This window comes from Carassius gibelio, chromosome B7, assembly GCF_023724105.1.
Source record: "Carassius gibelio isolate Cgi1373 ecotype wild population from Czech Republic chromosome B7, carGib1.2-hapl.c, whole genome shotgun sequence".
Lineage (NCBI taxonomy): Eukaryota > Metazoa > Chordata > Actinopteri > Cypriniformes > Cyprinidae > Carassius > Carassius gibelio.
Genome location: NC_068402.1, coordinates 18,166,972 through 18,194,624, shown reverse-complemented (window position 1 = coordinate 18,194,624; position 27,653 = coordinate 18,166,972). Strand labels below are relative to the sequence as shown.

The 27,653-nt window shown below is 38.4% G+C and overlaps 1 protein-coding gene across 7 annotated transcripts; it reads left to right on the top strand.

Annotated features, from left to right (window-relative positions):
- Positions 1–27,527, top strand: LOC127962653 (protein naked cuticle homolog 1). Of its 7 annotated transcripts, none has more exons than XM_052562285.1 (10): positions 1–265; positions 375–407; positions 609–748; positions 16,677–16,734; positions 20,063–20,166; positions 20,692–20,787; positions 21,184–21,331; positions 22,470–22,551; positions 22,791–22,933; positions 24,078–27,527. In XM_052562285.1, exons 1-10 carry the CDS (start codon positions 241–243, stop codon positions 24,584–24,586), a joined length of 1,338 nt encoding a protein of 445 aa, XP_052418245.1. In that variant the 5' UTR covers positions 1–240; the 3' UTR covers positions 24,587–27,527. The 7 variants fall into 7 exon arrangements, with proteins under 7 accessions (XP_052418245.1, XP_052418246.1, XP_052418244.1 ...); XM_052562286.1 differs by having other exon boundaries at positions 2–265; positions 22,467–22,551; positions 24,081–27,527; XM_052562284.1 differs by having other exon boundaries at positions 2–265; positions 22,467–22,551.
- Positions 27,528–27,653: the final 126 nt, after the last annotated feature.

Genomic DNA, 27,653 nt, shown 5'->3' with positions numbered 1-27,653 from the left:
GCCGCATCGGTCCAATCAGATTGTAGGAGAGGCGGCCTGCGCGAGGCGTCAATCACGCTCGCTGAGTGGCTGCAGCGCCTCGCGTCTGGTCCGCTGGAGCCGCAGATCACTCGATCCTCCACCGCTGCTGGATGTGTACGGACCCCGCGCGCTGTTCCTCACGGACGCTCACAAATATCGCGCTCTTTCTGGATTGTTTTTCATTTCTGATGTTTCTCACTTGCTCTCCGATGCAGAGAAATGGGTAAACTTCATTCCAAACATGGTAAGACGGCATCTCTTTGGTGTTAAACAGCAAGTCTTTGATTTTAAAGCGCTTGTGATGTAGTTCTTTCGAGTAGTCCATTTATACGACGTCTTTTTATTTTTTAAAGCTGCTATTTGTAAAGCGAGGGAGAGTCCTGAAGGTGAGTAACTTTATTTGTTATACAAATAATAACGCTTTTATCTGAAACGTTTGAACTGGCTAAATGACTAATAAAACAAAGCTGCATCTTTGAACATTTGGCGTAAACTAAAAGAAAAGCGCTAGGAACAAACTTGAAAGCTGTTTAATTGATAAATACACAACGGTATTATGTATAAATTGTAATTTCTTGCCCTTTTAGGCGATAGTTTTGTAGTTAACGCGTGTTTGGCGAGGAAAGGACTGGATGACTGGATGGTAAAGCAGAAGTATTACTGCCCGAGCTCTCGTGTAGATCAGCAGGACTGCCAGCAGAAAAATACCTGCGGACTGTCTCCACGGGTACGTGAACGTTATTACTGACTTCTTATCACACATGCATGTTAAATGTGTGAAGATTTTGGACTTTAAGAAAGTGAACTTGTCTGCGCTTCACCATTATTTCTTTCCAAGACTGTAGGAATCAACTGTTTGGGTTAAGTTATTATTATTGCCTACAGAAATGTTGCGCACTTTGAAGTAAGGGGTGCATGCATTTCGCTATTTAAAGCTCGGCCTTCAACTGATCAAAAACGTTGTTTTGTTGTGATAAACATCGTTTTAAAACCTGCAATACAACCATTATCTTTCCTTTGTTCTGCATGATTTCAGTTCATGGGTAGTTGACATGAAATAAGCTACACAAGCATGCAATGTCCGATGTGTGACGCGGTGTAAGTGATCTAAAACTATTTTAAACAACTATTTTATTCCAATTATTCTGTAATAAATCATGTTTAAAAATGTAGAGAATAAATTGAATAGCCTTTTTGTACATTTAAGAATTCAGTTGTTGCGTCACATAACTATTTTAAATGATTTAGTGAAGTCAAAAATGAGATTTACAATGGTGATGAACACGAAAGAAATGTTTATGCTTTAGAAAACATACATTTCTTTACCTATGCCTACATTTTAAAGTCCATGTTGAATAAAAAAGTTAAAAGTCACTTATTGGGTTCTAGATGAAAAAAAGCGTGTTCGAGGCCACACGCGCTTCCAGACCACCCAATTCACGCGCTTTGAAAACGAGCGTGCCATTGTTTTGTGACGTCACCACGAACAATAGTTTACACTCTGGAAACACTCTGTAGTTTGAGCCTAACTATAAAAGCCAAAGGCGTTATTACCAGAAGTGATTAAAGGAGAAACATTCTCTGAATACACGTTCCCCTTTAATGATGTCTGTTAAAACGCTCTCCACGGTTTCAGCTGCTGCCTTTGAAGCCAGAGGAGGAGATTTTGTGTTGTTATTCCTTTGAATGATAGGAAGAGGGAAAAGTCAGGTTTCCAGTTTCCAGTTTCCAGGTTTCCGTTCAGGCTGTTTATTTCTGGCAGGCACATCATTTTGAGAGGAAATAAATATAAGTAGGTTTGGGATCTTAAAGGCGGCATATGTATTTGAAAGCATATATTTGGATTTTAAGCACCTTCTTGCATGGAAAAAGTTATGCATCTCTATCTTGAATCTACCCAACAAGGAGAATGTTTCAGCAGTCATGTTTAGACAAAAGGTGCATCAACTTTTTCACTGGCGGCTCACATGGGTAAATGGTTTATTTGAACGTGGTGGGAAGAGCTGTGTGAGGGCTAGGAACAGATGCAAGTTCTCTCTGTAGGTAATAGATCACGGTGGGTTGAAAGCATTGCAGGCTGACAGGCTGGTGACAGCGCTGTATTGTGAAGTCGAGAAAGGGGTGGAGGGAGGGCCAGTCTGTCTAAGATTTGGCATCCTAGTAAACACATAAGAGCACTGTCGTTTAGGAGAGGAGGAATCCTCTGGAAATACCTCAGAGTAAGCCTCTTTTGGCCAAGGGCTGATGCAGTCTCAAAAGACTTTTTTGAGGGTTGGAGAGATAGTGAGAGATGCTGAGAGTGGCAGAAAAAATGAAAGGAAATCCAGAAGGCTGCTATTAAAGAGCCATCTCAAACAGCATGAGAATGCAGCCACAACTTCTTAAACCCAATCCTCATATGTGGACATCCAAACACAAACCTGACGCTCTTAAACTTTCAGAGTCCGGAGTGTTGCTGGAGAATTGCTGCATTTCTTTTCTAACTCTCTAAGAAAGTTGTGGCAATAAACCTTTATTTAGCATGTAAGATGCATAGTACTGCACTGCAAGTAAAGAAATTGTAACCACATTGGTGTGGACTTTAGATCATGTGATGTGAATGGGAGAAAATAAGTTTAAGGAGCATGAAACAGAGTTCTTGCCTGGTTCAAAGTTCACACAGTTTGAAGTTTATTACTTTTTTCACGCTCTGCTGTGAGAAGGAGGTTTTATTGTTGCTGGAGAGATCATAATGCACTGAACAATGGTTACAAAGTCTGAAATGACTTCATTGAGTTACCTGTTTTATATTTATTCAACATCATAAAGTCATAAAATTTTCCCTTTTTCTCTTTTAACGTTGCCTATATTACTTAAATACAATAATCTGAAGAAGTGTTTGTTTTAACACAACCTGATTGTTTTCCCTCTGATGAACTAATGAGGAGTTTAGAAACAACAGCAGTACTAAGGAAAGTGTGTGCGCGTGTGTGTTTTTCCAGTTGGTGTGAAGTGATTTGGCCAGGCTGGGAAAGCATCCCCATTGAACGAATTCAAACATTTGAACAGTTTTGAGTAACTGAATGGTGTGTGCTTAAATGGAGCATTGTGAGAATGAAAGAATGAGAGATAAATATTTATTTGGAAATAATCATTTTGTTTTGACAAAACATCTCTGGGACTATTTAATATTTTATGTAGTGATGAAATTTGAGGCTGGTTTAACTGGAAAGAGGATTTTCATCCCTTTGTTAGTCCTCCCCTTTTGGTTTTGATTTGATTGAAAGTGATTGAAACTATTTGAAGATGTTATTTTTATTATTCCATTGAGATTGATTGGATCAGTGTGTGGAGTCATTATTAAAAACATGTTGTTGTTTTTGTCTTTCACTTTATTCATTGGTTTTCTTGATCTTTCTGGAGTTTTTTTTTCTGGTCTTTAGTGGTGCTTTAGAGTAATGTTGATACTACATAATACACATCTTTTAAAACCAGCTTGTCACATGTTATTAAGTTAAACTATCTACTTTTCATAATTCAGATTTTTATTATTGAGAAAAGCCACTGAGTGGAATTCAGTGGAATTACCTCACTCCTTAAGCATGAAGAAAGCACAAACCTCCCTCGTAAATGCAGGCTGATAATACAGGGATTAATAGAGGCTACCTGGAGAGTTAGTTATTTATAGTGGCTGTGCGTAAGTTCGGACAGTTGTGTGTGTCTGTGTTGTAAATGTGGTTCAGACGGTATGGACAGTGGGAAATCTGAGTAAGGAATCTGTTTGATGAGCGTGTTTGTGTTGTGCTGTGTTAACTGGCCTTCACACACAAGACTTTATGTAGCACTGCCTATTACTTTTTCCAGTCTGGTTTGCATGGGTCTTGTGCTATTAGTAAATTACACTAGAAGTTCTTGTTCAAAAATAGGTAGGGGTCAGATTTGTGGCCTTGCTGTTAGCATGCTGCACTGTGGCTCTCACGTGGGCAATTCAAATTAAAAGTCTAGCTCCATCATTACCTGTTCTCTATATGAAGACTTCGGTTTTCCTTTTGATCGGTGTTGTCACATGGTGCAGTTTTGTTATTGAGTAGCTTACATCTGCAGCTGTAAACAGAAATCTGTACAATTGATGGTAAAAAAAATGTCAGCTGAGGTTGCCAGAATTTTGCTGTAAAACATATTTACATATTTAAATTAAATTTCCATTTAAAAACACTATATATTTTGTAACCGATATAATGTTAATATATAAAAAGGAATCCTGGGAATGTCAATTTATGGTTATTCACTGTAAATTTGACTTTAACTTTCTAAAAATGGCATAATGCCGTTAAATTACATGTAATGTCCAATACAGTTCAACTTATAGGGGGACTGATCATTAACTTATTAATAGGTTTTTACTATATAATTTCTATATTTCTGTAGTCTTTTACAGTGATCCCGGACGTGCTCTTGGTCAGGTTTGAACGTGAAGCTCTTTGTGGGGAAGTCATGGCCTAGTGGTTAGAGAGTTTAACTCCTAACCCTAGGATTGTGGGTTCAAATCTCAGGCCGGCAATACAATGACTTAGGTGCCATTGAGCAAGGCACTGAACCCCCCAACTGCTCCCCGGGCACTGCAGCACAAAAAATGGCTGCCCACTGCTCCGAGTGTGTTCTCACAGTGTGTGTGTTCACTGCTGTTTGTGTGGATGGGTTAAATGCAGAGCACAAATTCTGAGTATGGGTCACCATACTTGGCTGAATGTCACTTCACTTTATTAACTGGTTGTTCAGTTTGTGTTAGTCCCATTACATAGCTGTTTTGGACCTATGCCAGTATAGTCATCAGTCAATCTGAGATTGAACCTTCTTAAGCAATGTCCACACGGCATCACAGCTTTCAGTTAGTTCACATCAGCACTAAAACTAGTCCGAATTACACTATAAAAGAAGAAACTCAACATCATAGCGCTAAAATCAGTCTGAATCAAAGTGCCAAGACCAGACGTTGTTACTACTTTGAAATCTGGCTTTTGAAATCCACTCTGACACCAGTTGGCACAACTGTTCTAAACTAGGGCAAATCAGGCAACATCACAGCTTTAAACACAATCTCCGGCACAGTCAAAAGTGGCCAATAGGTCAACTATAAACCAGGCTTGATCATGACTTTGAAAGCATTCTGTATCACTCTGTGTGTAGTATCACTCAGAGACCAAACACTTTGAAGCCCAGATCAAATAGAGAGCTGTAATTCTAAAAATATATATTTTTTGCAATTTCAGAACTTTTTTGGGGGGGAATTTTTTTGCTTGCTATTTAAACCTTTACTGACAACCAACACACTTTTTATTTTTCTTGCTGTCTTTACAACAGAATGTTCTTTATTGTAGCACAAAGAGTGACAGTATATGCACTATATCCTTTGTCTCTTTTATTCCCTTCCCAATATCCAAAGTATTTCTTTCACTTTAAGCTTCAAGTGTGGTTGTCACACACTTACCCTCAGACTTCTTTCTCTTTCTGTTCTAGACGTCAGGTTTACCATGTCTCACCAGGGCTGGTTGAGAAAGGATGACAGAAAAAGATTGAAAGACAGAGGGTGGGGGCGGAAGGGAAAGGCTATGTTTCTCTCTAAAAGAGAAAGAAAAGGGAAGAGGGTGCCTCTGGGGAGTAGGACAGCACCTGGCTCCAGTGTAGGGCTGTTGAGGGGCTCCTATGAGAAAGGAGAAGAGGATAAGAGACGAGAAGGGAGGAGGGGAACAGACATGATGTAGATTGTTCTTCCAGGACAGGAAGAGTAAAGGCCTATATCAAGCAGTGAATGAACTCATTTTTTAACTCATTTAAATAAGTAGGCCTGAGTGTTTTAATTACTATATGTGTTTATTACTATATTTTTTTTCTTCTTTTTTTTTTTTTTTGATGAATATAAAGTTCAAGAGAACAGCAATTATTTGAAACTCAATGTTCTGTAACATTGTAAATATCTTTACTGTCGGTTTTGAATAATCTACTCAAAAGTATTATTTTCTTAAAAAAAACTGAATGATTAGGTCTGATTACATGCAGTCGTTAGTCCGACTTCACAAAAAAAATGGATTGGCTAAGTGTAATTTGGACCCGAGTATGGGAGCAGAGCGAGGAGTGGAGTGGCGTGATTTTGCCTGGAGCTAGGAGTGGATTTTTTGAAAGTCAGAGCGTTGAGGTTTTCACTCACTCCGAGAACACTCCTCTTCCTCTCCGTCACAAGCACAAATTATGCCAACTCACACATTAAACATAATTAGGGACGAGTGCGGGAGGTTAAAGCATGTTGTAAGTTTTACCGTTTGTTAATCTCCGCTGCATTTAGATCACATTTTATAAATAACTGTTATTGACTCAGTCATTCATCAAGGTTTTTTAAATGAGTCTGTATCCTGGAATTGCAGCACATGCACTAAATCTAAGTTGAGATAACCTGTAATAAGATGGGAAACTTGAAAGGCAGGTCTGAGGTAACTGGACCTTCCTCTCAAATTACTCTTGGTTCGTACACATGCAACGCTGGTTTGTAGTACAAACAGAAAGCACTGCAGTCATGTCAGTTGTAGGTGATTTAAATGGTCTGCCCGTGTTTTTATGTGTTTTTCCATTTAACTATGTGTAAGTATGTGTGTAAAAATAGTGCTTGGGTATGTGTGGCATGGGGGTGTGCTGAGGGCAAGGATGGCGCCTGGCTAGGTGCATCAGAGAGAGAGAGAGCGAAAGTGTGTGTGTGTTGTGCATTAAAGCACGTCTGTCCGGATGTGCTCTAGAGATCAAAGTGCATGGTGGGAATGTGTGGACTGAGTTGCCAGGATTAACAGCTGAGAATTGGGTTGTGTTTTCTAAATTTCCTTAATAAACACACACACACACACACGCGCGCACACACACACACACACACACACACACACACACACACACACACACACAAGCGCTCGCACACACACACAGACTCCACAAGCAGCAGGGCTCAGAACAGCGTTGTTCCAACCTCCTCAAAACCCTTATTTATTCAGCTGCTCTGACACATTTATGTTTCTTCTGTACTTCAAAGTGTATGATCGAGGATCTTGATTTGTTATATGTAAGTAAACATTAACTGGTGTGTGTGTGTGTGTGTGTGTATACACAGAAATGTTAGGAAGGATCATGTGACACTGGAGTGTAATGGCTGCTGAACATTCAGCTTAGCCATCACAGGAGTAAACTAAACTACACCTTAAGCTTTAAAATATAATATTTTAATAACATTTCATAATATTACTGAAATGAGTAATACATTTAATACTTTTAATATAAACTACATAAAAACAAAACCTAAAATATATTACAGATCCCATATTTCTTTGATAAATTGTATAATTTGTTAGCTCATCACATACAATAATAGAAAACATTTTAATTCATGTTTTTATCACTGTCTATCTGTGTTTTGAGTGCTTATTAATTAGTAATATTGAAGGATTTTGTAAATCTCTTACTTGATGTTTCCACAGATCTCCAGCTCTCTGTTACTCTGGTCTTTAAAGTCCTTCAGAGAGGAACAGGCTGGAGTTTCAAACAATGTTTGAAAAGTCTTTTCTCTGTATTTTTGGGCCAGTTTAGTTATTCCCTTTCTCTGCCTTTAAAGAGAAAAGGAAGAGGGGAAATAGGGAGAGGGTAAAGGAGGGATCACCTTAGGGGAAGAGAGAGTAGAACAAACGGGGAGTGCTGCTTCATTTTCAAGGCTTCAAAGCACTCTTTCACTCTGCAGCTTTCATGCTTTAAAGGTGTCTCCAGTAAATGAGAGCGTAGCCTCACCAGTACTGTATGTTTGCTTCATTTTATCTCAATAAGTGTCCTGTTGTTGCCTGCAAAGTGGTAAGATTGATGCTTTTATCTCTCACTAACTATTCTGCAAACAACCTCTTTCAGTTGAATGTGTCAGTGATACTGATACAGGATGGGTGTGAAGTGTATGAAGTGAAATGTGGCCAAGTATAATTTGTGCTCTGCATTTAACCTATCCAAGTGGACACACACAGTAGTGAACACACACACATACATTGAACACCCCCCATAGCAGTGGGAAACATTGTGTCTGTTGTATCTGAATCGGCTACAATATTCTTCCTTAAGCCTAAAGTCATACCCCAATTTTCTGTTTCATTAGGAAATACTGTTCTTGTTAAGCATTTTCATATTTATTTTATGCAATAAAATAGAGGATCAAACAGACTTGATAAATACAATCATGTTCACATCCAGTTTAATAAATCTGCATTTTGTTAAGCTTTTTGTTTTTATATTAATGAACATTATATTTGTATCTTTATAGACACAGAGAGTGTGTATGTGAGTGCATGAGAGGCTACAGTGCATGTGTGTGTGTGTGTGTGTTTTTCTATGGACAGTTAAGTGTGTGGTGACATCAGTGTAGAGCGCTTTGATGTGGATGAGGTAATGTGTGAGGAAATATTTGCAACGTTAATCTCATCTGAGAAATTACTACGGAACCTACACCGACACTGACACAAGCAGCTGCCCACACACACTTTAATGATTTCTTTATGTCCACCTTAAAAAAGAGCATAAACCACGTGTAAGTTTACAATCTAATCACCAGTATCGAGGATACCAGACACAACACCTTCTCCAAACACTGCAACTGCCAAAATGGAGCTGATATTAAACAGTATTTTGCAAATTGTTTGACTGCTTGGCCATACTCAACATCTATAAATCCGACAGAAGTGAGCTGTTCACATGGACACACTACTGTATAACACGCACATGCACATACTTTACTCAGTTATCGTGGATGTGCATACACATATGTACTTTATTTGACTTGACAAATCATAGACAACATAATTTATTTTTACTTACAACTGATTTTATCTATAAAGCCGAAAGTATACTTCAGTTTAAATGTGAACACTTAAATAGACAGCATGCATATGGCTGACACATGCATATGATAGGTCTAGTCTTGCAAAGTATACTGCATTTAACAGCTTACTGAAACACTGGTATTTATTGTGTACATGCTAAAAAGTGTCATCTTTGGTCAGTGTGTGCAATCTTCTTCAGATGTTATAAATGACAAAAAAGTATTTATACCCTCCAAACTAGAATTTTCTGTATCTCTTAAAGTACCCCTATTATGCTATATTTAAGGTTCATAATGTTGTTTTGTGAGTCTCCTACAATAGATTTACATGCATGGTCAAAAAATGCTTTCGTTTGATCAGAATATGCATTTAATATCACATCGTTTTTTTCAACGTTTCTCAAACGATTGGTTCAAAGCAGTTCTAAGATTCAGTCTCTCTAAATCCCTCCTTTCCCTGAGTCTTCTCCATTCTGACAACAGTCTGTTGGAATATGCTCATTGCTATGTGCTCATTGCCATAGTTACATATTTTGAACACTCTATAGAAAATAAACATCTATTATTTATCATACTTACAAGTTGTGATTCATTGGAGCCAGCTGGTCCAAATAAACTGGGTACTGAGCCTTCTTTCAAGAGCAAGCATTTTGTTGAATCCTGTGTTGAACTCTCCGTGATTAGAGAAGCAGTCATCAGTAAAATGGCTTGTTTGAGTCGGTGATAATAGCCTTGTGGGCTGCATGCAGATATATCACGCTGTTGCGCTACGAGCATCCTGAGTTCGAATCCTGCCTTGAGGACTTTTCCCGTTCCCCCCTCTCTCCCACTTTGCTTATATATATATATATATATATATATATATATATATATATATATATATATATATATATATATATATATATATATATATATATATATATATATATATATATATATATATACATATACATAATATATATATTACTCTGACTAGCCACAAACATCTTAACCCACTCTTAAACACACACATACACATATATATACATATACATAATATATATACATTATATATATATATATATATATATATATATATATATATATATATATATATATATATATATATATATATATATATATATAATATGTGTGTGTTTAAGAGTGGGTTAAGATGTTTGTGGCTAGTCAATGTAGAATGGTGGGAATTATGTAAATGTGTTACCCCGTGATGGCAAATGGGATTCAAATGACCAACGACTCATTAAAGTTGTTCTTTCTTTTGAGAGACAATAACTTTATTTACCATGCACTTTTGGCTTTGCAACTTAGCAGATCATTGACATTTACATATCGCTACATTACATATTGCCCGAAAGGCAATATTCGAAATGGCAAAATAGAGGTATTTTAACCATCTTGCACAAATGCTCATCAATGCAGGCATCCATTGTTTTTACTTCTCCAATAACCAGCAATTTTTCTTTGTGTGTGTAAATAGTCCCTCTCTCTTTCTCTAATCCGTCCGTTTTCTGTTGTGGCTGTTTGATGAGAGGCATATATTGAGACTAAAGTGATGTTTTCCTTCTTAAATAAAGACAACAATGATACATAAAATGCTAAACGTCTAATAATGCTCTAATTCTTCTATTATCTTTGCCTTCAGGCAAGCTAACCATCTGAACAGACACACATATATACAAGCTCATTCACTGCCTTTCTGCTGCTCTGCTTGACTTGATTTAGAAACCTGTGATTCAGTAAATTAGCAGCATGTGTTTGGATTCTGAATGCGTGGAATTAGCTTTTTATGCCAGGGCGGGTATACGATTATCAGAACTCGTAACTTTAAAATGCTTGAAATATTGAATCAAGGGCTATTTTACACACAATTACTAACAGTCCATCTTCTGCCAATCTCTCTGCACCAGATCATCTGGTTTCAGTCCAGCCAGAATGTGTTTTTTTTTTTTTTTTTACAGTTTGAGCTCACTAACTGATTGTTCCACTGACTTTCAGCCATATACCTAATCGTTCAAAGCAAATCGAAGTTTATGTGCATGACCGTGTCTGTCAGCAGGTGAGCATTTACAAACCCTCCGACTCAACTTCCTGCTGAGTTAATGGCCCAGCTGACTCTTTTAGGGGTTCAGTGGGATCTCATGGCTCTGGCATTGTCCACTGATCATATTCTTACCTCCAAATCGTGCTGAAGAAATTATGAACCATATTGTTTGCAACCTAACATGTACAAATCCATCACAAATGCTGTGTCACTGAGCACTTTCTTGGCATTCACTTAAACGTGAATGAATAATAAAATAAGAAAGAAGAATGTAAATCTTTTTCTCTGTGAAGCTGACAAGCGCTCCCGGCACACATGAGCATATACCTTCTACGGCAAGCCCCGAAGGGACAAATACACATCACACACATTCACAGGGTGAAGTCACTTCATGAATTACATCCTAATACAATTGGCTTCATTTGCATGGTGCTTCTTGCTTCGCATTGATAAGCTGCCAAAATGGGGTGTTGCAATACATGACAGGGAATCCGAGAGGAATCTCAGAGAGAGTTGTTTAATTTGTTACCTCTCTTCCTGTCTCTTTCAGTGAGCATGACAGAACCATAAAATTTCAGTTACAGCAGTGAGACTTTCTCTTGACTTTTTCGTCTGTGGAAGGAAGAGTGTTTTTGTTCAAAACGTATACTTTCAATGTATGGACGAAAAAAAAAAATCGTAAGGCAGAATAAAGTGACTGGTGTAGAAAAACATGAAGGTGAGTTTATAATGACCAAAATGTTCACTCTTTTTCAGTGCAACACTGACCATCCAGTCAGTAGTTCAAGTTGTCTGGGTTGCCTGTTCTGCTCATTATAAAGCATGAGGTGCTTATGTAGGTCACTGCACTCCGGACTCTTTCATCCTCACATGTAGGAAAGTATGTAGGGTACTGGGGGGAGTGTAGGGAGTCATTTTTGGATTGGCCCTGTAGCTAGCGAGAACCGGTTTTGACATCCTAGCATATACATCCTCTCTCCTGAGATCCTGCGCATGTAACCATATACGCTTAAGCAAGATAACAGACATGCAAGATTAAACAGGAATTCAGTTGCGAGTCTTTTTCTGTCTACGCTCGTGACTATATGTTCGTAGTTGATTGTCTGGCCTGTGAAATATGGCACCTGTAGGTGTATGTGTCTTTGTGAAGGCTTAAATTGTCTTAAAAATTGAGTGGTTCTGGTTGGCTGTGGTTCACAGCGCTGAAACCCTCCATCTTTCATTCCCTGTTTTAATATGATTAGGACTGTGGTCTGTGAGTGTGAAAACCGAAGGTGACAGAGAAGGAGAGAGAAGGCGACAGGGAGAGACGACAGTCTTAATTAGGTTTTCCCAGGTTTGATGACATTCCAAGGCCGTGGCCTAGTGAAGGCTTGGCGACCGATCGTGTCTGTGTGTTTTATGTGTGCGTGTCTGGCCCGTGATCATGCAGAACTGTCATCAGCGGTGTAAATTGTCCATCAGCCCTTGTGGCGTGGCGAGCAGACAGAAAATACAGACACTGAATTGTGTGGGACTTTCCACAACACACACACACAAACACACTCCCTTAGCCACATACATTCAAACGTACCGATACAGACACGCACATACCCTAATGACAAAATGAACAAGGCCACATTCATATGTGTAATTTAATTTAGACACACATCCTCATACTTAACTTGGTTGAGCAATCCCCCTGGGTTTCTCTTCGCATTTTTCGCTGTGCATTTTTTTTTCATGCTTACATATTAATGTGCCAAACACTTGGGGTTGACCCTTATACACACTTACAGACACTTGGCAGTGCGTTTAAATGTGTTTCCAGGTTTAAACTGGCAAGAACCAACATCTAATCTGTGCTCTTGCATTCGGCACACAAATCATTATCTTCAAGATGTGGTTATTCCTTTTAAAAACAGCTAGACCAAGCGTCTCCAACTCATGGTGGGCAGACTGGGCACTATACTAAAGCCAGGTGGTGTTTTCTGTCGTTGAGTAGTTGGGCAGTTTAAACAGAAATTAGTTAATTTTTTTATTGAGTTATATTTCCTCCAGAACTGCTGCTTGTTTATTTATTTAATGAGCACTAATTCATCCAGAACTGTATTTTTTTTATTTACACATTTTTAGATCAATGGGAGATAATAGTCCTATCAGAAAAGTTGCTGTGTTTTAGGGCTGTAATAATCTATTTTTAAAAGGTATGTAGCTTATATTAGATAATTTCCAGGCAGGGTTGAAGGATATGCAATTAACATCTGAGAAATTGCATGATACTGTTTGGCCTGCGGTACAGTAGTTGGAGACCCCTAATCTAGACAGGCACCACGGACTTGGACAAAAGGACCTTAAAATGAGTTTATAATGAAAGGAGTTGTTCAGAAAAGCTTGAACTCTATAGCATTAGGCAAATGCATACAACTGTGCACACAAGATAATGATCCGGCTCCTAGATGAATCAGATTAGTCCATTGTTTTTAAATGCTTTTAAACGTATTTTCATCACAGTGGCACGATATGAAAGTCTGTCTATCACTTAGACCAACAAAAAGCATCCTTTGTGAAAAGTCCTTCCTTGCTCTATGTCTCTCTCCTGCTCTTAGTTTGTTTTTAATTCACTCTTGTATTTGTCCTTTCATATTGAAAGATTCATTTAGGCTACTACCACTGATCACAGGGCCAACAAAAACATAGCACTGGAGTGTTTGATGTACGTGTTTATGTGTTTTGGCAAATCAGTTATGTTGCACTGGGTTCTGTGGGCATCCATTTGTAGTAAAGCACTTAAACTTCTCTTCTTTGCTGTTTTGGCTTGCGTTTAAACAAAAAGATCTGGTTGGTTTTCCGCAGAGTGTGAAACATGGTGTCTGGGAAAGAGTTTCTGGTTGCTGGCACAGATTGAGTGAAGCCCTTGTTTATATTTCACAGGCCTTTTCATGATGCTGCTGAGGCAAAAGACCCACAGCAGAAATGTCATTGTTCCATCTGTTATAAATATTTATAAACACAAGCCAGTAACAAATATGGGCATGAATGTGTTCATACGAAGAGTTCGTCAAAGGACGCAAATTCTCTCAGATGTTTTTTATTCTTTGTTTAAAATGTCGCTCACAAGACTTCATCTGTGAAATTACAAGATAATGCTTTTAATCAAAGACCCTATCCTTTATACGCAAACATTGTCCCCTTTTATCTTAGCGATATAAATGGCACTTGGTCTCCATACATTAGTAAGTGACCTGAATCACATGGTCACCCTCACACACGCTGAGTGTGTACAGATCCCTCTTCAGCCTCTCATTACACCACTGAAGAGAGATCAGCCTCTATTGATTACACTCCACACAGCCAATTAGCCTCTGATGTTATCTGGAAAGTGTTAAAAAACATGCAATTTAAAAAAGAGGGACCATCTCAGAGGTCAAGGTCACTGCAATGCACTTTCTCAGTGTGTTATGTAGTTTATGTTGCTAAGCACTCCTGTTTGAAATGTGGCTAAATGTCATTACTGAAAGTTAACATGGACATTTACCATAAATAGTCTTACTGTGCTTTCACTTCACCGCCATCAAGAGCGGCAAAAATTGCCCCTTTGCCGCACTGCCAACAACTCTGTAGAAAGCTTTGTAGATGCTCTGACGTAGATCAGATGCTTATCTTGTATTTCAAGTGGCCACAAAGCAAACAAGCTTGTTGATCTTGTATAGACTGACCACAAGGGGGGTAACGATATAAGTGAACCTCATTAAATATGGTTGTGGATTAAGTATTAAGATCCTTTACCTAATGAATGTATAAAGCACTAATACCACACTGTAAAAATACTCTATATTTGTAAAATACATGTAAAAGTCCTGCACTGAAAATGTTACTTAATTATATTCAGATATAAACATTACTTAATATAAGTATAATCAGGAAAAAAATATTTAAAGATTTAAAAGTTAACTGGGACTATTATACTGTTATTTATTATATCATTAGATAATTATCCCTATAACGTCAATGCACATCAGCAGCTCACCAGGACACCAACAATCTCAGACACTTTGGTCCATACATCATTTTTATTTATTTATGTCCCTTTATGCAAACAGGGACACGCCATAGTTTATTGGAAAATCCACCAAAGCAATAATCAACTTCTCCTCCATTGTTTTGGGGAACTAATGCGTTCGGAACCAACGTTTACAGGGTTGTGTTCTCTGGAATCCTCTCAAGCGGTGGACTTCTATTTTTCGATTCGTTTCTGCCCGAAATGCGTCATGGCTCATTACCATTAAGTTAACCTGATTTCAGCTCTTCTTGATGCTCTCAATGGCCAAGTCGCCGCCGTGCTGCGCCGCTGCATGATGTCCGCTTACATTGAAAATGAATGACTCTCTGGATGGTGGCAGTGTGAACGCACGGTTCTATATTTGAATTAATTTGATCTTTTTATGTAATGTATTTTAACATTTTATGTTATTCATTGTCATGTGTTTGATTTGTTCATTTTTTTAATACATTGTGAGACATTCTTGGGTTTGTGAAAGGCAATATTTAACTAAATATGTTTATTATTATGATTATTAGGGCTGTGTGAGACATTTTCATATATTGCAATGTGGTGGAGCCACATAATATATGGGGGTGGTTGGGACTCTATAAAGCTTTTTAAGAGTGACTGCGAGGGGTCGACAGCACTGCGGTGCTTGTGTTTAACTCCACTTAGAAGTGAAGTCCAGGGATTAGTCAATTTCTCACAGCCCTCAATGTCCTGTGCAGCAACACATAGCCACGTATCCATGCTCTCAAACACAGCGCACTCATTTAAAAAAAGGCCAAGTAGTGCTTTAGCCAAACTTGACCTTGAATGATAGAGAGAACAAAAAATAAATAAAAGAAAAATAATTTCTGCTGACCGATTCTCGTTTCAACCAACTGAGAAGAACTCATATTTTAAATGCAGCCCATCCATCATCCAGACAACACATAATTAGCTTGTTCCCCTCACATGCTGTCGGCTAACCTCTCGAGCATTATGGTGAACGTGTGTGTTTGTGTGCGCGGCTTTGTGTCTCTAGCGGCCAGTGTATGGCTTGAGGCACTACAGCAAGACGTTTAGTGCGGCTGTCTAATGTGGATGAAGACAAAGCAGCTCCTCATTGGCAGAAGCAGCATGTACACACATGCAGCTGCAGAGCATCAGTGGAAGCTGTACGGTCAGTCTGTAGGCCAGAAAAATTAATTGTCAGTATGCAGACAGCTGAAGCGTTGAAATTAGACAAAGGTAGCAGGTGTGTTGAGACAATAGTCTTCTTCTAGACTGATGTTTGGTTTTGAACTTGAAAGATGTGTTATAGACAGCTGCTTGTGTGTGTGAAGCATGGTTTAATATCTTCGATGAGACACTTCCAGTATCCACACCTGCTCATATTGTCTGTTAGGGGATGTGCAGACGGAATTGCGTCAATTTGATCTATTACTCTGTAGGATTTTCAATCTACTCTATAATGTCATTCATCTAGTCTTTGGAAATGTTGACACCCATTGTGAGGTGCTCAAGTAGGGAAGCAAGTTTCAACCCAGCCTGCATCGTATAGTCATACAATTCACCCTTTTCACTCTAATGTTCAGATTTTATAATATAAATCGCACAAACATTTTTTTTTTGTCTCAAATACGACCATTGCTTGTCTGAGATATGGCATTTTATCTTCTTAGTCTTTTTTTTTTTTCTTTTAAGAGGCCTAACTCTCTTTTCCATTGTCTCTGCAGGACCTGTTGGATGAAGGTTATGCTGAAGGTATCAGTGACGAACGTTATCGTTTAGAAGGTAAATTATCTCACTGTATCCCCCGAGCAACTGCTGTTCTCTTGCATGTAGTTCCTGATCTCTCCACTACTCAGTTTCATTATTTATTCTGTTAAATTATTTGCACAACCTTGGCACAGTATGATTTGTTTCTAGTCATTTTTGAGACATTAGCCTGTAAACTGAAGGTCATAATTTGCTAATTAAACTCATATTTGCATGTTAAAAGATTTATTATAAAAAATCAGATAAGGTTTTTAAGCTGATATTCCATCTCCTGTAGTTGTTATAATAGCATCTGGTTGCGGATCAGGATTCTTATCTAGGGTTTAGGCAAAAGGAAATCTAATCATTTGACTGTCATCATGAAGAGGCAGCAACAGGTCAGATTCCTGTACAACCAACATTTAATAGCTTATACGTGCTTGAAAGTGGTCCACTCATATATGTGTGGGTCAAAGGTCACTCAAGTAGAGATATGATTGGCTAGGTGTTTGAGTTGTTATTGTTGCCTCATAGTTAGAAGTTAAACTGTACCATGACTGGCAACTCTGGAATTCAATGTGATGGCTTTTTTAATGGATCTATGAAAGTGTAAAACAAAGATTTTTTTTTGTTGTCATCATTTGTTTACACAGACAGATGTCATAGCAGTATTTTTAAAGCAGCTTTTTCATTTTAATGGGAGCAAAATAGTTTTGTAGTTTCCACCAAACCTGCTGGATTCATCATCAGGATGTCATAAATGGCTCATTAAGCTCATAGCAGTATGTTAAAGGATTGTTTAGGCAAAATCCTACTTTTGAAGGCAAGGATGTAACATTTTGACCAAGGAACTTGAAATTGGATCATTTGTTGTTACGGTTATATTGCACTTCAGCCTGTACCAAGCATCCACACTGAGGAAACACACTCGGCTTTAGCTATTAACCAGTCACCACACAGTTTACTCTGAACTCCAGGTGAACCTTTAGATTCAAAGCCACGTTTGGGACGCTGCCAGGCTGCCCTCTGTGTTGTATAGCGTGGTTTTTAAGCTCTGTCACCGGAGCTCTGTAGCGGGTTTGGCTGTCTCATCACTCTGTGGGAAAGGACTTTGACTATTGCTGTGAGAGTTAGCACTTCCTTTGTGTGTATGGCGTATGTGTGTGTATAGTTTCTTTGTGACCATTTGTTAGTCCTCTAGATAAACAGCTCCTGTATATTGTGAGCTGGCTGGCATGCAGGCTTTGGCCCCGGAGCTCAGCGTTGCCTTTGAGTTTCTGGCCCTGATCAAAAGCCCTGATCTGACGCTGTTTCCCTCCAAAAAACCTGTAAAAGCTCCCTGGGACGACTACTCTCATCCTCTGGTGCTTTTCTTTTCTTTTTTCATCCTCCCTTGCCTCTCGCTGCAGAGGGACAAGACAGGTCCTCTTTGATCTAAGCGGATCAGCGGAGGAGAAGTGAATGAGAGAGAGAAGACAGAGAGAGATACTGTTGTGTCTGCCTATCCTTTTGGCTCGTACAACAAACACTGTTTCAGATTTGACTTTGCTTAATTAATTAGAGATTCTGTTTTACAGACGGACTGATCCTGGGCCAAAAGGTTTGAGAATGGAACTTCAAAGCACAGGGATTTGGGGCAGGGGGGAGGATTTAGCCTGCAGGACCCAGCCTGGTGCTGAGCCGTGTCCTCACTGAGCAGAGTTAGATCTGCTCTCGTTTAAAACATCTCCATCTTATTACCCAGAATACACAAAGAGACAAACTGCCTCTGAAATTTGCATATTGAGTTCAGGATTGATCCGGCATTCTCTACGTCAGAACGGGCCGCTGTTAGACTTCATCTTTCTCGGCGACTATAATGACTATGGCGACTATATTTCAGACATAAATAGGATATCAAGGATGTTTGTGAAGCCTGGCCTTAGAATGTGATGGCAGCAGCTAGGCCTGTTTACACACTTACTTGAAGCTTTAGCAAGGCAAAGTGTTGATTTACCATAGTCTGCTCTTAAAGGAACAGTTTCCTGAATGATTCTGTTGTCTTGTTCCAAACCTGTATACATTTTTTTTCTGTGAAAAAAGAAAAAAAGGCAGTTAAGCTCAATGTACAGACACTGTGAAGCTTCAAAGGTAAAACCGCATTATAACAACTCTATATTCCAAGTCTGACAATAGTTTTGTATGAAAAACAGGCCAAAACTCTCAAGTGGTTATTTACTGAAAATCTTGCCTTCAGCTGAAGAACCCAAATCTCAGTTGTGACATATTAAACTCAGCATGTCATAATCAGTGGCGTTTAATATCATTGACATCATTACTATTGATTTAAACTGTGCTTTCACCCCTGTAGATCTATTGCTTTGTTCCACAAACAGGGATTAAAATTATTACAGTGTTGCTTTTTATATATAGACAAAAATTGTTAATACAAGTCACGTGCGAGTAAACTGTCCTCTCAAGTTCCACGGTTTATTTTCCATAATTCCGCTCGTAGCCGTCTTCCATCAGGATGGAAACAGCTTTGATGGAACTTCCACAGCTTCGAGGGCTTATTGATGCATTTTTTTATAGCTGTAGTTTTATTAATTTAGCATTTTGAGCAGGAGTCACAGATTTTATCGGGAAAACATTGTTAAAATGCACCTAATACAAAGAGCATTAAGACAGTATTATAAAATGAAAAGGCGCTCTTTGATTTTGAATGGCGAAGACGTGCTCACCCATAGACATAGTCTACTGCTTTTCACGAAACTTACGTAATTATCCATTATAGATTGTGATATAACCTGGTTTGTTGGTCCGTTGGATCGGATTGCTTTCTCACTACAATCGAACTGAGACCACCTCGTTCAGGCAATCTCAGACTGATTGTTAAGTCATTAGGTATTAAACGTCAGCGATAATTTGCATGATATTCGTACAGATGTAAACGAGCCTTAAGAACACTCTTCTTTGTAAAGCAGCTTTCCGACAATCCATTATGAAAGTCCTGCCACTGCACAAAAAATGTATTCTGAATTGTGATGTGGAATCATGAGCTACTTGTGAGCCACATGTCCATCATTGCTTTCCAAGACTCTAACAAAGTGTGTAGAGGAACATGTACTTCTGAGGTTAATATTCAGGGTGTGACTGCAATTTTTGCCTGAAGGTTTATATCCCATACTATGAGACTTTATGAGTGTCTTCAGTGTAATATGTCTGTTTTAGTTTATATATGCTTATAAAGCTGCATTTCTATATGTTTTTCCTCATTAAAAAATTACTAATTAATAACAATTTTGAACAATGTTCAAAATGAGTTAGTCACATGAGATGAAGACAAAAAACATTTTTTTAAGTATGAATGTGTGCCCCCCTGCAGTGGCCCTGCCCCCTGAGAAGACTGACATCTGTAATGTGGAAGAGAGAATGCAGGACACTGAAGGCTCTGCCACTGTCGGCCCACACAAACAATTACAGTTTGAGGTCAGTATAAAACAAACAAACATATTTAGTTGGCTTTTTAAAGAGATTAAAACGTTTATTCTGCTAGGATTAAAGCATTAAAAGTAAATTGTTTAAAAGTCACACTAAAGACATAATGATACAAAAGATTTCTATTTCAAATACATTTCTATTCTGTTGAAATTTCTATTAATCAAAGAATTCTGAAAAATTTGCATCATAATTTCCATCAAAATTATGCAGCACAGTTGATATCCAATGACATTTTTAATTGATAATGATCATAAATGTTACTTGAGCACCAAGAAAGCGTTTTACTATGATTTCTAAAGGATCATTTGACACAATGGCTGCTGAAATGGCAACTTTGCTATGAACAAGAAAATGTATGAAAATGGATAAAATAGTTTTTGGTTTTTTTACTGTTTTACTGTATTTTGGATCAAAATACATTACTACTTAAAAAAAAAAAAAACATGGCCAAAATGTATGACCAGTCTTTTAAAGGAGTGTTACAGTGATTATCCATTGTTGTTTATTAATCAGGAGTTGGAGTGTGCTGTATCAGTTGAAGAAGATAACAGGCAGGAGTGGACTTTCACCCTCTACGATTTCGATAACAATGGCAAGGTCACACGAGAGGTAAGACTGAGACAGAGATAACACTAAGAGGGCATACTAAATGTCTTTTCTCTTCCACCGTACCACACAGTTCCTGTTTTCCTCCGCTTCATAGTTGCTCTGCATTTACATTTCATTTCCACATGCTAAATAGCCTCAGATGTATAGCATGTTTCATGTTTGTGCACACGTGCTCTCCACTGCTGCCAACATCTGTCTTCCCTCCCTGAGGCTAAGTAGACTCTGATTAACACATTATTATGGACATGTCTGTGTATGAATTATGAATAATGCATGTATCTTAGCATATATCATGTACAGGCTAACACAGCATATAAAAGACTAATAGACCGTCTTGTGTCAGTGAAGATCTCTTAATTTCATGTAATTTTTCCCTCTCTATCTCCCCATGTTCAGGACATCACCAGTCTACTGCACACCATATATGAGGTGGTGGACGCGTCAGTGAATCACTCCCCCAGCAGCAGTAAGACCCTCAGGGTGAAGCTCTCTGTTGCTCCAGACTCCAGCCAGAAATGGAGGAACTGCACCCAGAGCAACACAGGTACACAGAGAGAGTTTGCTCAGAACAACAGAAAATTAGTTGTTATCATTTACCCACCGTCATGTTGTTCCATACCTGAATGATTTTTTGTGTCCATGGAACACAAGAGGAGTTTAGCAGGATGTTGACGCTGCTCTTTTCCACACAGTTATAATGAATAGTAATGGGATCTATCAAATTTGTTCAAAAAGACATTAAAATGCAGTCAATATGATGAGAGATTTAGTGTGATGGTCAAACTTGCGATGCGATGTGTAATTGTTTTTTTTTGTTTGTTTTTGTTTTTACTTGACTGTCTCAGTTTCATTAGACAGGTACATCCTTGACATTTTGTGAAATACTACATTTTGTGTTAAATACCACATTATTTTGTGTTACATTATAAAAGAGAAAAAAAAATAAAAACAAGGATATGAGGGCAAGTAGAAGATGAAATAATTTTCAGGATTACAATTCTAAGTTCTTGTTATGCTGTCTCCTACACTATTGCCCTCCTCCTTTTCCCTGTCTTCCATGTCATTGCATCTCTTGTAAGATGAGTTCATAGTCAAAGGCAGAAGATGAGAGAAAGAAAAAACCCAAACCTCTGCAGCTCTGAGCTTTTGGATTCCTTTTGGAAAGTGCTATCTTATCCCTCTTTGCTCGGATAGTCTTTTGCTGTTTGAAAAATAAATAAATCCACATTTAGCCACTTTCTAACTGTGTTACTTGGTAAAAAAAAAAACAATGTGAAGGAGAACAGGAAGTACTCTGAAGAAACCGAAGTGTTTCTGTTTGTTTAGTGCTGTCATTTGAGCTATTTATACCCGTCATGTATTTGAAAGAAAAGAGCCTTTGAACAGCAGCTGTCTTCATGCAAATTCACAAGTGTGTGTTTTTTAGATTTATATGAGGCCTGAGTTTCAAAATAGAATAAATTAAGCATTGTTGTTTTTTTCTTCTTTTATGAACCTTCAAAGTAAATAGAAAGCAGGGAACAAAGGTTTCTTTCTTATTTTGGTTGGTCTTTAAAGCTGCTTCAGTATATGTGCATGTGTGTGATGCTGTGCAACTCAACGCCGTTCTCTTTGATAAAGACCCCCCTTCTCTCTCTCTCTCTCTCTCTCCCTCTCTCTATCACTCACTCTGTCTCCAGCAGACACTCCCCATCCCAAACATAAGGGAGAAAAGTGTATCGAGGACTCCAAGACTTCGGAGAAAAAGTCAAGAGCCTTTCTTAGGTACTTATGAAATTAAGCTACATAAACAGACCCCATCATATGTAAATCAATTTAACACATTAGTGTCCGTAATTGTTAGATAAAACTGCAATTTATAAACTTCGGAAGAACATGTCACAGAATCGTTAAAGCAATTAATGTAACGGACAATGATTGATTCAAGCCCCCTTTGTTGTCACAATCTCACAATCTCAGAGCAATGTACTTGCAGTCATGACAATGTGATGCTGTTGTGTTAGGCGTTACCATGCTGATCACCACAACCAGCAAGGTTGCCAGCGGCACTGTGTAGATGAGAACTTGGAGAGAAGAAACCATTACCTTGACCTGGCTGGCATTGAAAACTACACATCCCGCTTTGGAGCAGGTACAATCTTAAAGGGTTAGTTTACCCAAAAATTTTGATTAGGCTGCATTTTACTCACCCCCGAGGCATCCTAGGTGTATATTAGTTTCTTCTTTTAGACTAACTCAGTCGGAGCTTTTATCTTTCAAGCTCTATCATTGCAGTCAGTGGATGTTGCATCGCTTCAGTCCAAAAGACGTGAAATAAAAAGCGCCCTACCATAAAAAAAAAAAAAAAGTGTCTCACATGGCTCCGGGGGGTGAACAAAGGCCTTCTGTAGCGAATTGATTAATTATTTAAAGAAAAATATCCATATTCAAAACGTAATAATCACTTGAATCTAGCTTGCACTCACTTTTGTAAATGAAAGCACTTCTGGGGAAATTACGTATGAGGTCAGATTTTTGCATGCACCAACAAAACAACGGTCACTAATAAGAAATACAAAATGAGGATTTGTAAAGAAGAATGTAAATGGATTTCGATATAAGCCAAGAGGTGACTGGTTTTCCTTTGCTAAAGTAAGGAAACTTTGCTTCTTTTGATCCTGTGAACAAACGTTGGTTCTGGCGCATACGCACCGATGACCCATACGTTATGATCCCGGAACTGCTTCTGCGTATAACTGTTGACGCAAACTAGATTAAAGTGATTATTACATTTTGACTATGGATATTTTTCTTACAAAAACTTGTTTTTATTGAAGGGCACTTTTTATTTATCTTACTTTGGACTGAAGGAATGCAACACCAAGAAAAAAAACCCTTTATTTATGCAGAACCTGGATGTGCTGCATCTTGTTTGCAAGCAGAGGATTTGACACAAGCATCAGTTCTTTCATGAACAAGCAGTGAAGACTGACATGGAAGAGAAGAAATTATTGATTAGTCTTTTTTTTTTTGCTCAACAAAAAGTAGTCCTGTAGCTTCATAAAATTACGTTTGAACCACTGATGTCACATGGACTATTTTAACAATGTCCTTACTACTTTTCTGGGCTTGAGCGTTGTACTTGTTTTGCCGTCTGTGCAGGGTCCGAAAGCTCTCGGATTTCATCAAAAATATCTTAATTTGTGTTCTGAAGATGTTATCTTTTTTTTTGGTAAAGGCACAATTATTTATGTACTTATAAAACATATTTATAATAAACCTTAAAACAAATAATTTTGTGTTCCCTCTAGCAGCTCCTGCCGCAGAACCAGCAAAACCCAACCATACCACACGTTCATCCAATCAGACACGCTCACGTTCTCAGGAACCAGAGAATGTGCACGCATACTCTGTTCACCATCGGCGCTCACAGACCATCTCCACAGACCCTCCTGCCATCCTCTCCCGGCACACACACGCACTTCGTTCACCTAAAACGCACCGCACGCCATCCACACAGGCCTCTGCCGGTCGGGTGATAAGAAGAGGAGCGCCCCCTCCCCCAGCGGTCTCCAACCAGACCCCTCCGCACCAAAGCTCAGGCCCGTACCGACGACACAAGCAGAGGCCTAAAGAGGGCCTGCACTATCGGGCTCTTGGGCCGACCGTGACGTCTGGCCCAGTCGTGGAGAAAGAGCATGTGAGGGATCTGCCCAGTCTGGTGCTATATGAAGGAGGACTAGCTCAGGTGGTCCAACGACATGAGCATCATCATCATCACGAACATCATCATCACTACCATCACTTCTATCAGTCCTGAAAAGTAAAACACAGATGGGCTACAAAAAGGATCAAAATAAGAATAACAATGCGGAACATAACAATTGAATGATCATTGCATGGCCACATTGAGGCTGAGAAGGACACAAAGCATCATGTTCATGCCAAAGTGGCAGACAATATGTACACATTTGTATATATACGTGTGTGAGTGTGTGTGTGTGTGTGTGTGTGTGTGTGTGAGAGAGAGAGAGAGAGAGTTTGTGTGGGTCGGTTTGAATGTGTGCTGATGTATTCAGTCCTGTCGTTGGCAGCAGGAGAGGTTTACTTACTACGTAAGGGCTCTATCTTCCCCTTTTCTCTTCTTTTCTCTCTCTATCATTCTATCTGCCTCCTTTGTTTTTCTCTTTCCCTCTCTTCATTCTTATCCGATTGGTCTATTTGGTTGAAAAGGTGGTCAGTCCTGTTAAATGAAGAATTTTGATTTGTCAAACCACTTTTGAGGGAATACAATTCCTTGGTTTTGTAACTTACACTTTGTGTGTGCATGTGTGCACACAATCTGTGCATCTGTGTGCCTATGGTGTCTTTTTTACTTATCCTTTTATGTTTTCATTTTTCCACTGAAGACCACTTGAAAAGCACTTCTTGTGCCGTTGCATTCGAGACACTTTATTAAGAGCTTCTCTCTCCGAAACCACAAATCTGAATCGACACCTTTAAAAATGCAATACAGGACACATGTACATAAGAGAGCCAGTAAAGACACTCAAACCATCAAATCGGACTTTGTTGAAGGACAGTATGAGATCTACACACTACCAATCAACATGAAGAAAACAGAGCATCATAATCAGCTGCTACCTCTAGTATTATTATGATTATCGGTATTATTGACAATTTTATTCAGAATTTATGTTTTATTTGTCTGTCTGTTGTAATATGCCACCAATCTGCAGTCATGTTAAGGTGTATTGGATTGAAATCCATTGTAAGCTTTATTACTGAAACTTTTTGTTTTGTTTTTGGTGTTTTCCTGTCCCTGTAACTTTAAGCTAATTTCATTCTAAGACCACTAGGCATCAGAGTTTATAGTGTAATTATGTGTATCAGACAATATGAAATCTTAAAATAATCTTCTGATTATTGTAGTATAATGTTTTGAAGCTTGTTTAAAAAATAATTTATTTGAAAAACATATTCCTGTCAGGTTTATGGCAAGTCAAAATGGGTCTAATCAAATGATTGGAAAACAATGAATACATTATACCTGATATTATTGTATTTTTTGCTTGTTTAGTTGTGGTTTCAACTTTTTCTTATCATTTCAGTCAATTCAGATAATTCAAGTTTTAAAGTGTTAAGGAATCTATGCTGCCAAGGTAAAATAGTATTTTTATTTCTCAGGTTCATTTCACGTTTGAGTCACTGAGTCACAAAACAATGTTTTCGGTTTTGAAAGGAGCTGTGAACCACTGGACAGAATCACCCTTTAGAGTTTTTAATTTCTTTCAGAGTCCAAAAATATGTTCTCAGACTGAATTAGGATCTTTTAGACAGTATGTTAGTGCCTTTAGCTCGGTATTGGCTGAAGTGAGTTAGGTAATGAGAAAACAAGTCTGGTTAAATAGGAGTACATCTGTTCCCATGCAGCAGTTTAAAACAGCATTTAAATAGTACATTATGAATCTATTTTAGGCTCGATGTATCCCAAGTCACCTAGAGGGTGTGTGAGTGAGTGTGTATGGCAGCTGACTCATTCCTCTGGGGCAGGATGACCGTATCGCCGCCTACAAGTCTCCAGTCCTCCATAACTCAACGATACCCCACTGACAAGAGAGTTAATGCGTGCATGTGTATCTGAAACCAGCACCACTGAAGATTATGAAACAAAAAAACCTTCGTTCAAACTCAGCAAAGCAGGTGTGTGTGTTGAAGATCACAGCAGGTGTTTTAATACTCCACGTAATTGTTCTCATCCCTCTTTTTTGATGATTTTATACACACAGAGAGAGAAAAAAAACTTGTATTGAAAGTTATAAAAATGTACACTTGTACTTGCAATTTTGGGCCCCAATGAAGAATGAGAATTTTGTCAGTGATGGGATGAGTTAATTATGTTTGCTTAGAAACTGTTGGACTTTCTGATATGCTTAGAGTGAGATCAGCTGACTCTTCTGCTCAGGAGGCAGTGGAAATGTGAGGACATCACACTACACTAAACTCTGGAAAACTAACCCATCACAGCTTGTAAGTTAGCCTCATTCAGTTTTGCAGTTGAGTGAATGTGTTATGGAGCTTAGCTTTCCCTCTCATTCTCTTTCTGTTTGTGGTGAGATGTTGCCATTTTAAATGATTCTGACCATTTCTTAAACATATATTGCTGCTCAGAAAAAAACAACAACAAAATCTATGGCAACATGAGAAATTTAAAAATTTAAACATGCCTCATGTGCAAAACTTCGTAATGCACAGTAGATTCATTTGTTATTTTCTTATTGTCCCACAGTGTTCTTGTTTATCCTTTAAAGAATCATCACACTAAAATTGCTTCGATGTTTGATAGGTTCACCTGCCTGATGGTTGTAAATACATCATGCGCGGACAGCTGTGGGGATAACAGTATGTTAGTTGGATTCTTCACTATTTATCTGGAGGAATAGCTATTTTGTATAGTGCCATTTGTACTTACAACATTTCTTGATTTCTGTTGTGCTTTTGTTTAGTGTGACTGAGTGAGTGTGTAGGACAACACACTCAGGCTCACAGAAAATGATTCATGGAGGTGCTTGTACATAAATAACATGGTAGCATTACATGCCACACCCGAACCCTAGTCCAGATCATTTGTGATTTTTCCTAATAAATTTTCATGCTTTTTTGTTTAGTTTATATAGATGGATGGAAATAATTGCTTTATTTATTTAATAGCAAACCTGTGCCAAGAGAAAACCTTTCATTAAAATCTGAACTGTTGCTTACTGATTGGATGGCTGTGATTTTGTCATTTCTTTGGCTGTTGGTTTTTCTTTTTTATTAGAACGTTCTGATGATTTCTTTGCTTGCATGTACACTCATCATGACTGCATGCAGAGATCTGTTTCTCC

Bases quoted from the DNA above. Each gene is read 5' to 3' on its own strand.
- LOC127962653 (XM_052562284.1), top strand. From the start codon at position 241: ATGGGTAAACTTCATTCCAAACATG. The intron at 408-608 runs GTGAGTAACTTT...TTGCCCTTTTAG, and splicing joins AGCGAGGGAGAGTCCTGAAG to GCGATAGTTTTGTAGTTAAC. The intron at 22,934-24,077 runs GTTAGTTTACCC...TGTTCCCTCTAG, and splicing joins AGCAGGTACAATCTTAAAGG to CAGCTCCTGCCGCAGAACCA.